Source organism: Neopsephotus bourkii, unplaced genomic scaffold (assembly GCF_033783945.1).
Source record: "Neopsephotus bourkii isolate Nb327-2 ecotype Australia unplaced genomic scaffold, CSIRO-AGI_Nbou_v1 NB_873, whole genome shotgun sequence".
Classification (NCBI taxonomy): Eukaryota; Metazoa; Chordata; class Aves; order Psittaciformes; family Psittacidae; genus Neopsephotus; species Neopsephotus bourkii.
Window position 1 is genome coordinate 1,953,230 of NW_026901367.1, and position 12,258 is coordinate 1,965,487.

At 41.3% G+C, this 12,258-nt stretch overlaps 1 protein-coding gene across 6 annotated transcripts in view; it reads right to left on the reverse strand.

Annotated features, from left to right (window-relative positions):
* Window positions 1–12,258, reverse strand: part of EML6 (EMAP like 6) — a 120,763-nt gene that overhangs the window by 13,671 nt on the left and 94,834 nt on the right. For 2 of the 6 annotated variants that reach the window (XR_009726010.1, XM_061356854.1), the window contains exons 28-33: window positions 4,982–5,060; window positions 3,682–3,811; window positions 2,985–3,083; window positions 1,735–1,755; window positions 1,198–1,371; window positions 292–500 (exon numbers count right to left, since the gene is read on the reverse strand). Coding sequence is in view for 4 of the 6 variants with exons in the window: in XM_061356854.1 (XP_061212838.1) it covers window positions 292–500; window positions 1,198–1,371; window positions 1,735–1,755; window positions 2,985–3,083; window positions 3,682–3,811; window positions 4,982–5,060 (712 nt within the window). In the remaining 2 variants the exon portion in view is untranslated. The other 4 variants (XM_061356855.1, XM_061356857.1, XR_009726011.1 and 1 more) reach the window with 4 other exon arrangements.

The following is a 12,258-nucleotide window of genomic DNA, read 5'->3' on the forward strand; positions in this document are numbered from 1 at the left end:
AAGCACTACATAACTAGCAAAGTAAAACCAGAAAAGCCATGGCAGCTGATGCTGCAGGTGAGCACGGACATTAATAAAAACCATTCACTGACAGAGAAACCAGACCCTGCATAGAAAACTTTCATGAGGAAACAAAAGTGTACAGGTTTGAAATGCAAAGTTTAACCAAGAAGCAAGAGGTGGATGGTCTCACACTGCGCGTGCTGCACAAGATTTCAACAAAGCAAACTGACACTTGCAGTTTTAATAACAATGTATTATAAAAGTCTGTAGCAAGTCACTTGAACTCACTGCTCCGAAGGCCACAGAAAGCATGGTTTGCATTTTGGCATCTTCCATGGAACCAATGACTCCTTTCTTATAAAGCAAAGCACTGCCAGCTAACGTCCAGAACTTCATGTGTTTTACCCCAACAGACACAAACTGAGTGTCTGAGTCTGGGCGGAACTCTACCACGAATATCCTCTCCAGGTGTCCTCCCCTGCTGGCAACTTTAGCCCCTGTTTTAATTAAAGGATAAAAATAAAGTTAAATTTACCTGCGAAGTTAAGCTCTGATATGATTTTATAACATCAATTGACCTGGGGCTAGAGTAGAGAACTGTGTCCCAGATGCTGAAAGCTAAGCAAATCCCCACATGGTGCATCAAAGATCTTAATTCATGCAACCCGTAAAGTCCCTGGATGTGATGATAGTTTTAGGAAGCTCAGATTTAGGTCTTCACAGCATAATTTGTCACCTTCATCAGTGAAATAACACCACAGAAATTTTGGATGTCATCAATGAGCTGCCCTCTGGTGAAATGCACAGGGGCACAGCTGGGACACTTTCCCTCTCATCTCCCCCATTTCCAAAGGTGCTAATTCCTGTTTGGAATTCCCAAGGCAATCTACAGCGTAGAATTGCAAGTTTAAGTATTTTAGGAAGAAGAAAATAAGTTCCTTAATTTCACAGAATTCTATATTAAACAACATTATTTCCTTAACTTCTATTTATAGTAGAAATTTAACACTGATTTTCTTGTTGGTATTATCTATCGCTTTGCCATCTCCTTTAACTGGTTTTGTGACTTAAGGAGCTGTGATACTCAGAGTAATCTGTTCTCTGGAATACCCATCTATTCCAAAGACTTGAAAGGAAAAGCAAACAACTGTACACAGTTCTGTCAGGCCAAAGGAAGATGATTCTTCCAGTTACCTTCTTGCCACCTCCACACTGTGATGGTGTGCTCTGGATCAACTCCCACAGAAACCAGAAGTTTGCCAGTTGCACTGAAGTTAACATAGTTGACCCCTTTGGTATGGAAGCAACGCAGCATTGAAATCGTTTGCTTACTCATAGCATCCCATACATGAATTGTGGGAGTTGTACCTACATGCAAAAAGATGTGTTCAAAGAGAATTAATTCAGCATTTGGAAAGCTTCAGTGCAAAAGAGGCTTTTTCAAGGACATTTAACCTAAACAGACACTTGGAAGTTGAGGGGGTTTGTGTTAAGATTAACAGCACCCAAACCAGAAAATAATCATAATAGCTTGCAAAACACAGGGGGAATCATTGGATTTCATGAAGTAAGACAAGGTCTGAAAGAACAACATAACACTCATGAAGAGCTTCATGCAAAAGAAACTGTGGATGTTTCATTTGTATCCGCGGTTCACACAGATACAATGAGGAAACATGAGACTTTAACAGAACTCTGCTGGACTAAAATCCACAAACAAATCAGCCTTACCTGGGAATTCTGTCATATCACCTGCATTGTGAGAGCAATGGCAAATGAGGAAGCACCAAGGGAAAACAATAGGTGAAGTAAGTCATGTTTCTAATGCTGAAGTGCCAGCATCAGCACCAGAAGGAAAAACAAAATTAAAAGTTTGAAAATGGATATGAATTAAATCAACAAAGCAAATAAGCAGGAATATTGTTGAACTTCTTTGGGTATATTGGCTTTTATACACAAATATTGCAACAATATTTAGTACTTTGAGGTTTAAAAAAAATGCTAAAGACATGCAGCTTTTACAGACTATTACATTTCGAAGTGGAATGAATCTGTGGTTATACAGAATCTCAGCCATAACCAGAAGTGCTGATTTCATGGGCTCTTACTGATGGACTAAAAAGGGGGCTGTAACAGTCAGTTTTTAACCCAGTATTTTGAACAGAAGCTCTGACAACACACAGACTTCTGTGTTCCCTCAACATCCAGATTGAAGTGACAGCCCTGGGTGCAGGTGGCAAAGCTGCTTTGTCAAGGTGCCATTTCCCTGCCCCTTGTGAAGTTACTCACTACAGAAGTTACAGACTCAGATCTCCTTCTGTGATGAGATGAACTGAAATGACACCATTCTTTTTCATGCAGTTAATTATATTAAGCAGGTTTAAGTGAAAGGCAACAGATCCTTTGGAAGGCTTGGGACAAATATCCTGCATTTCCCATGCAATGTTTACCTCTGCAGAAGGCACTAGGAATGTAAGAGGAATCTATGTGTAAATACTAATACATAGAAATACATAGGGTCTCACAACTGGCCCCTTACATGTGCCATAACTTCTGTTGAGATTCCCCTCTTTCCGTTTCTGTATGGCTTCTGTACTTCTGCATAGGAAATTTTGGTTGTTTTATTGTCACTGCTAAGCATTTTACTGCTAAACACTGCCTTGGATACAGGAAGGAATGGGAACTCTATAAATTACATGATTACAGATTAGCAAGATGATTTAGTGCAGTTTATCAAGGTTTGCTTTCTGAAATATGATTATGCTACAATTAACTCTAAAATCCAGTCACTCACAATCACAGGTGAAATTCAAATCATAGGAAAGTCCTGAAGCTTGATTACATCTTTAAAAATCAAAGGAAAAGACTGAAGACAATAGAACTGGCATGTTCTGGTAAAATTCCAACACAGAAAAGCCCAAAATAAATCAGTGCCCCTGATGATTTGTGAGTACAACATTACTATATGGAGAGTCACCTACCGATCTGGCTGGTAGCCACGATGTTTTTGTACTTTGGGTGCTGATTCACAGTTAGGCAGAGAATGTCATCAGTATGCTCCAGGTAGAAACTCTGACTCCCTAATAAAATTCAAACATGGTTTTAATCACAACAGTATTGAAGGAAAAGCCACTACTGAAGCAAAGAATACTTGGCCTGCTGCTACACTGATACTGTGCTCTCCAGGGATGGATGGGGATGGAACTACCTCAGCAGCTGCTCTGCTCTCTCTCCCAGGCAACATTAGCAAATGCACTATGAACATAACCATTAACACACATATCTCTATATAAAAGCAATATCTGATAAAGTAGCTATGTTCAGGGAACCCGGAATCAGCACAAAAATCACCCTGTAGCAACCTGTAACTGCAAGGAAAAGCCAAACTGGCAAGTGCAGGGTCCTAGTTCCCCAGTAAATCAAAGCAAAGTGGAGAGCAAGCCCTGTGAAGTCTGAGCTTTGCATTATCCTCCCATGGGCAAGGGCCCAAATACAGCAGATGGGACAGAGCTTCCCAGCTCTGTGGGTCAGAGGCCATGCTCGGACCAGAGTCCCCTAAGGGTCACCAGATGTGATAGCCTCTGCCCCTGCTCCTTCTGAAGGCAGCAGGCTTTCAATCAGAAACATTTTACTTGTAAAGCATTTTTCATCTCAAGGTGTTGTTTCAAGTTGAATTACCGGTAGAAAGATTTTGGACTATGCCTGCTGCAGCTGTGTGGAAAATAATATCAGCACCATCATTCAGGTAATGGAGGTTGTTGCGACAGTCGAATCCTCTGTATCCAAAAACATGGTCTAAAGCCAGCTCCTGGTCAAGTAAAACAAAGAGGAAGAGTGAAATGAAAGAAAGAACAAGAGATCACAGATTTTGCCTCACATAAGCACAGTTCTAAAGTAATCACATGAGCTACAAATACCTTGTAGAGGTGATATGATAATTAAACTATAGTTTATCAGTTAACCCTGTTCTTTTACTCATCTATTGGGGCATGACATTCTCACAGACTATATACAATGCTTTAATGGTCAACTAAGGCACTGCATTTATTTTACTGTTTCTTTAATAATTCATCTGTCTGCTGTAAATTTCCCTTCAAAATAGATGCAACTTATAAAAAGATCCAAATCTATTAATCTTCCCATCACATTTTGATATCTATACAGGACATCAGATCTTTGCAAGTGTCTTTAATTCTACTTGAAGAGTCTTCAAAAATCATTCTTTCAAACTACGAAGTTTTAATAGACTGAATTCTGACCTTAAAGTCCTTGTAAGAAGCAAAGGCTATAGTAACTTTACAATTAACACATTAATCAGAGGTGTAATTTCAGCATACAATAAGCAACTGCTGAGGAAACTTCCTCCAGAAAAACAGTGGTGGTTAATGGGTAGTTGTTAAAGTTGCTTTTGTAGCCCAGAAGACAAGAGTTAACGAACCTGTCCCAGACACAATCACAGCTTACTTGGCACAATTCAAATGACAGTGGCAGCCCAAGCAAGTGTTGCGAACGGCCCACATAGAACACAGAATATTCCTTGTTCAGCATATAGTGAGGGAATTCAAAAAGGCTGTTTTGGGGAGAAAGGTGTGTTCCAAAGCAAAGAAGCAAACTTCATCATGCAAGGTCCTGCATGTGATTTTTGCTGTGTGAACATGCAGCTTCTGAGTGTGATTCCCATGGGATTATGTAGTGAGTACAGGCTCTGCTGTGGATGCACATACACTCTGGGTCTACCTGCCTTCAAACTGAGAGACAGATGGTGGGTTTGGAGGGCTTCCTACTGCAGGCAAGTTTTAACACCCTGAGTCTGAGGCTCTTCCTGACAGAGGTTGCCGTCTATCACATCTCCTGGTGTTTGAAAGCACTTCCTAGAAATCTCCTTCTCTTCTACCTCTCCATGACTTCAGCTGCCCTCAAAAGGGAGATGAATTTCCCCTAGCACTTCTAAAGCAAATGCAAAAGGATAAAGCCTGACCTCAACCAGTTTCTTTTTTTTGTTGATATTGTTCTTTTGCAGTTTCTCGGGTTGAGGAGCAGCTCTGCTAACTGGTGGCCTGAAACAAACAGGGACAAAATAGGACAATCAATATGCTTGAAAGCAAAATAAAACCTCCAAAACCACAGCATGTGTTCGGTATGGCAACAAGAAATGGCCAACTGCAACTCTATCAGCTTAATGCCTAGGGTATTTTAGAGTTGACGAACAAACTGAATACAATCATATGCATGTTGATGGAAAGAGCAGAAATAACACTGATTTTGTGGATGAGTGGCAGAACACCTTATGCTGTTTTCTAAACCCCCCATGATTTAAATCCATGGGGAATTCCTTGAATACTAAAGGACAGTAAATTATTGCTTTCAGAAATGAGCTAAAAGATTTTCTACAGCTGGCACTTGACCTTTCCCCAACCTTGCTGCTTCTGAGAAATGCCATCATGAAACCTTGACATGACTTTATGAAAACCTTCTCCAAAATCATATTAAAGATGAAATGATTCGGTTTTGAACTGTACAAGTTATTCATCCGTGTGAAGTTAACAGGGACTGAGGCCAGCAAAGCACTTTTATATAATCACAGTTGCTAGAAGTAGCTAAGAAGACAAATGTGGGACACTGAAACAAAATCTGATCTGAGCAAATGGTCTTTAAAGACTGACAGCCCGTGCTGCTACTATTGATCCTTCTGAGGAAGAAGGAAGAGGCACAGACCCAAGAGGAGAAGCAGGAGCTCAGCCTCTGGAAGTTCATGACCTTACAAAATCAAAGGCTTTGCTCCACTGTAGATGAGCACTGTGTTAATTTGAGCGTAATGATTCTCCCTTTCTGTTAACAGAAGTTCATGAGGGCTAATTCATGTAACAGCTTCATGAGGGCTAATTCTAACCCTGTCTGCAGCAGTACAGAGCCATGAGGGTTGCACTGGATTACTGGAGAAATTAGCCCACAGAAATCTGGCCCACATCCTTCATCATGTTTGATCATGTTTCACTTAGAAAAGGCCTTGGGTAGAAGTGATAGTGGGAAAAGACTAAAACCAGGTATTATGGTTAAATGCTTCTCCAAAACATCACTTGATGGCTGCTGTTAACAACACAAACCCCACCTCACAACATACCTTTAAACTCCAATTGCAGGGTCTGGAGACAGGGTTAAACAACAGTGGGGTTCTATAAGTGAAAAGCCCTCAATTTATTTAATAAACATTCCAATTTGGAAAGCATTTCCAAAGCTGAAGATTTTAAAAAGATGTGAACACAATCTCCATTATAAATGCTGTGAAAATTAAGTTGTTCTTGTCCTTATGCTTTTACTCCCATTAATTCTCATTTTTGCAAGAAGTAATTGCAGAAGAATGAAATTCCTTTTACTTAAAGGGAGCTGCTTTTTCTGGAATTGTATTTTTGTATGGAATGTATTAAAGGCAACAAGTGACAAAACACACATTTAGAGCACTTACTGCTACACAGCTAGAATACTGATTGCAGGAGTAAGCAGCGTGAAAATCTGAGCTCTCAGTAAGACAGAACAAAGCTGGAGGTGAACAAACTAACCCACTTCTAAAGCAAACAAACTCACTAAGTACTAGCAAAGTGCATTAGCAGGTGATCTTGTGACATTAAAAGAGTGAAAGAGTTACCTTGATCCCCTTGTAAGCAGCAAATAAAGCCAAGTAAGAAACTTAATACAGTTTAGGTGTACTTCTGACCACTTTACTCATGCACAAGCACTTTTAGAGTCCATCAGTCATTCCTCTGTGGCACAAACCATGCTGTTCAAGCATGCCAGCAAGAACTAAAACAGAAATTAAAGAGTGCACCAGTCCACAAATTCAGAAACACCATCCCTGGGTATGCTCCCAGCTAAAGATCCTATGGGATGGAGGAAAAAAGGAAGCTACATCCATGCTTCCTGCACACTTTATACTGCAGGAGAACGTGATTCCTTGTGTCTATTTGCAGGTTCCTGACAGGGATGGAAATTGGTAGGAACTTAACAGCCTCCTAAGCACAGTTGAGAATGTCACATAACGGACACTTGTTTTCTCCTAGTTCAGCCTGTGATTTTGCCTCGTCATTGTTCCTTGGGAGGCCAACTGGCTCATGGGGACAGCTTGTACTTTTTTGTTCAGAGGGAAACAAGCACCTTTATTTTCTCTGAAAGTGGTCAGGCAAATCACATTACATAAGTGGTGGTGGCAACTGGACCAAATAGCAGTGCACTCACCAGAGAAGGGGGGGAGGAAACTATTACAGAACTTAAGGCTCTTACAAAATAAAATCATGATTTCATTACAGCCCAGATTTAGCAGGGCCTTGCTTATGAAAGTAATAAATCATTTTCTTGTATGCTCCCTGCTCTTTTTTCTGTTTTAGTGGAACTTTAAAAGAGATCATTTGTGCATTTCTTTACATTTCTTAACCCCCAAGATTTAGCATCAGTTAAAGTTTATGACAAGAGCAAGGCAAGATTCTTTATGAAAATAAGAGACCATTACACTGTGACATGCTTGATCATCACTACTGTAAGCATGAGGTTTCATTTGGAAACATACACATACACACATATACTTTGCTATATACCTTTTCACAGTACACACCGACACCATGTTGTGTGCAGTCCTATATACATATACACGTACATATATGCACACATATGCATTCACTGCCTTGTTATGTTAATAAAACAGATGTAAAGCAACAATGCTTAACATTTTAAGAAGTCATTTCATTTTTAACAAGTCTGGGACTGCACCTACTTGATTTTGATACAGAAGATGGCAGTGTCAAGACAAGAAACTGGCACAGTAGCAAATGACATGTATTTCCCCCTTTTGATCTATGCAGTCTGCACTGTACATGGACAGCAATCTGTGCTTTCTCTGTGTTAGTACTTACTTGACAATTCCCTGCCTCCAAAGGAAAGCAAGTTAAAACATAATACAAGCATTAACGGTTTCTTTCCAGTCATTTAAAAGAAATGTGCTTATATTACATTATGGGGTGAATGAGTTCCAGGAAAGGTAAGACACAGTCAGACATTAAAGGGCTTTCAGTTCTTTAGATACTGTGAATACAGCAAATAAAATTCCCATTACTAATGATTATCTTGACAATATGCTTCCACAAGTATGCAGGGGTATAAATCAGTGAACTACTCCAGATTTACACTGACAAACCTCACCCACTGTCTTCAGAGAGAAGGGTCAAAGAGACAATTCATTCCCTCACACCGAAACAGAAGGTGATCTGAAATGACCAAGAATCATGAGTAGGAAAAGGAGCCTAACTCATGGGTAGGGTGAAGAGGTAGCACCAGGACAGAGAATAACAGACATAGCGAGGGCTGGGCATGGAAGAACAGGGAATGAGGGTATGGAGGAGTGGAGCAGCTTGAGGGAGGAAAGAGATGTGATCTTAGGGAACAGGGACAAAGTCAGGGGAGGTAAAAAAGTCAGATATATTTAGACAGAAAATAAAGGGGAGAAAGCAGACCAAAATTGTTATGATAAATTCTATGGGACGGGGATAACCAGCTCATGCTTTCAGAGCACATGGCATAACTGTTCTCTGATGAGAGACACTGCCTGCATCAGTAATAAACTGGCAAGAACACAAATACTCTGTTCTGAGGCCAATGGGAAACAGAATGGGATCTTCAGAGACAGCACTGCATGGAAGTGACAGCGAGGCTTGGGGCAGGGACAGATGGACACAGAGAAGGTGATGGGCTGGGCTCAGCAGAAATGGGTACAGAAGAAGCTGAAGACAGTCCAACAGGGAAACTAAGGTGTGAATTTAGATGGCAGCTACCTGGAGAGGGAACAGATTTGGATGCTACACAAAACCGAGCAGGACTGCTCCCAGGAAGAGAAAGCAAGGTGCAAAGAGAGGTAAGAGGACCCACTACTGTAGGTTTGTTTGGGCAACAGAACAAAACCCCCAAGATTTAAATAAATATATATATATATACTGTTCCTTTGTGAAAACGCAAAAGCAGCTTTTCAAAGTACATTTCTCCGAGCAGTGCTGATGGAGTGCCCTAAAACTGCTGCAAAACTGGAGCAGGAAGAGGGGATTAAAAGATCTTGTGAATTTTAAACCCGTGCATTTCCCCATCCCAACATAGATAGGAGTTAAACAGACACCTTTTCCTGCTGTTACTTTCCCATCACATTTTGTGGATAACACGAGACAACCAAAGAGAACAGTATTCAATATGAAAACACCCTGCTTTTATACAGTGGGTCAAAGCAAAGCTGACACAAAACTAGAGGGAAACATCAATTTTAATCCAAATTGTTTCTTAAGGGGGTAGCACTGAAAAAGCCTCAGCATGGGCACAAATATTGATGCTTTCACATGTATGCTGATGCACTCTTTAAAACAACCAAAAAACCCAGGTGGTGTTGCAAAGCACATGGTGGTGCAGTCGTGTTTTGTAGGGGAAGTGAAGGCATTACATTTGCGTGTTCATTCCAGTTCAGTCCCCACATGTGAACCAAGCAGGGAAGCAGATTAGAAAGGAGGGTAATCACTTCTGAATGAGATCTGAAGGCCCTTATGTTTTAACAAGTTTATTGTCCTAGGCATCTTGGAAAGCTGTTAATCTACACAACTGTTGCAGATGGGCTGGCCCTGCTGCACAGAGGGCAACACACTGGACACAGGGCTGTCTGGAGGTTCCCTCAGCATCAAGTGCCCAAACCAGCTGCAAGGTACACACTGTAACCTGCTTTAGACAAAACCTAACTTTCTGTCTATGAGCTAAAAACGTTTTGATCACCTCAGGTAATGAGACTGCAGGAGAATTCTTTCCATAGACTACCAAAGCATCAGAATGAACCCAACTTCAGCATGCTCTGGAAGGTCTCTCCTTAGGATTCTCTCAGGGTCTGTGATCATGTTTGAGGGGAAGAGCCTTCCCCATCTGTTTTATTATTCTTTCCATAATCTCTGACATGTTTTTAAGCTGTGCTTACTGGATAAGTAGAAATATTCCACCAACAGTATATGGAGAACTTTATGGGCTGGAGATAAAACACAATAGGCAGATCCTTCCCCTGCATAAAAAACCATGGCAGAAACGAACACATTTTCAATCCATCCTGGACTACAACCCTCAAAAATAGTTGAATATTTCACCTCAGCCTCAGGGCAGAGAGCACTCAAGTTCAGAGAGAGAAATGCTGGTGACACACTGTGCCCTGGGACAGTATTGGCATCCCTCAGTTCCATACCCCCAAAGGGAACAGACCTTTGGGCCATCTTTGTGCTGACCCGTGGGAGATGCCAGGTTGACGTTGAGGTCAGTAGGCTGGCAGGGACTGAAAAAACACCACTCACAATGTGTTCAAGCCTTAGGGACAACTGTGATGAAACCAGCATGCTGCCAAATACACTTAGGATGCATTAACTTGACATGGTGCTGTTGAGAAAGTAAAAGGGAATATCCCAAAGGATGCTGCTCATTCTCAGATGGGAGGTTTCTGCTGGAATAAGCCTGATGTTGTTTTCTCCACCCCAGAGATGTGTTTTCCCAGATAGATTTTGAACAGTTCCCTCCTACACATGAATATGAAGCAGATTCACATTCAAAGCTTTTATACTGCACCCACAGAAGTGTGCATGTAAATATGCATGAGCAAATTTTGTAACCATATGTCTAATAATCCAGTTTATGGTATGAAGGTCTGTACTCACCACTTGTGAGGCTACCTTGAAAGCCTGTTTAATTCTTCTCACGTTGTTTTAGAGGACTAAAGAATCAAAAGGGTAGTATTTCAAGAGAAAAGATCCAGGTTCTCAACCTGCTTCAACTTCTCCCCTTTATCAGAGCATATCATTGCAAATGATGCATAGTGACACACTAGGGAACAGGCTCTGAGACAAACAGCTGGTGGAGAGTGCGACAAGGCAGTATGTTAAGAAACCAGAAAACTAGACCAACATGCCAATGCTGCTTTTTGTTTCCCAAGCATTCAACCTGCTTCAAAGGGTTTTCCATCACCAGGTATCTTACAAGAGTTTTCAGTTTATGTAGAGTCATGCAAATCAAACTAAATGGAAGCTGCAGACATAGGATAGGTATTAGCAGTTAGTAGAATGCAAATGCAAATACATCTTTGCTTTTTGTATTAGTAACATAAATACAGTCTCCACACAAGCTTGTTTTACTTCCTATCATAGAAATTCTTTGCCAGTTAAACCAGTCCCAATTCAGAAGTTATCCCTTTGCTGAAGTGAAGCCCAACTCCTACATAACACACAGCAGAGCTTACAACTGTCCTGGATTGCCTGGGACAGCCCCACAAGCGACCAAGTGGTCCCGTAGTGTGGGAGCACCGCTCCTGGAGCTCCCACACCATGAGACTGCTCCTGCTGCACCTCCCATGGGCACCCCACTTCTGAACCACAGAGGCAGAGCAAAGAGGATGCCAATCAGAGGAGCAGAATGGAAGAGAAAAGTAAGGGTGGGTGGGGAGGACAGGAGGACAGACATGGAGAGGGGGAAGAAATAAAGAAGGTTGGGGAGAGGAGAGAGAAACAACAGTCGACTAATTACTTAACTGAATGCAGCAGATACACCCACAAGCCATTTTAGAACTGTTCCTCAGCCTCATCTTTCCTGTTATTTTCCCATCCTATAGCCATAACTGCTGATGGAGACAGAAAATCTTGGGTCTCCCCCCAAAATGCCACACTGTGATTGATTTCAAGTGCTGTAAGTAAAATCCGCCATGTAACTCCTCCATTCATCCAAGATATTTGTAGGATCATCATTATTTTCATCACGTAAATAAACAAGACAGGAAAAGTACATTTAATAAAGGGCTTTCATATTCTTTTCTAAGGAAAAACCTTAATATTATCCCCAAGTTTGCCATATATAAGTATTTTGTCCTTTATAATAATGAAATTTCTCCGCTCGGTTTGGTCAGGGGCCCAATGCTCTGGAGATCCAGAGAAAACCAGTGGAAAACAGGTTTCCTTTCCATATTGCTGGATTGTGCTAAGCACAGGGCACGTGCTGGGTAATAACAGCAGCTGCTCAAAGTCACACTTATCTTGTGTATTATTACGTCAAATCTGTCCTCCTACTCTCTTTCCCATGATGGGGGAGAGAAGGGACAAAAATTGCTGGCTCCTCTCTTTTGACAGCAAAGTAAGTCTTTGTATGAGCTGGGGGAGTCCTTCCTAAACTGTTGACTCCTTTCCATAAGGGTGGTGGTTGTTGCAAAGCTTTCCCCTC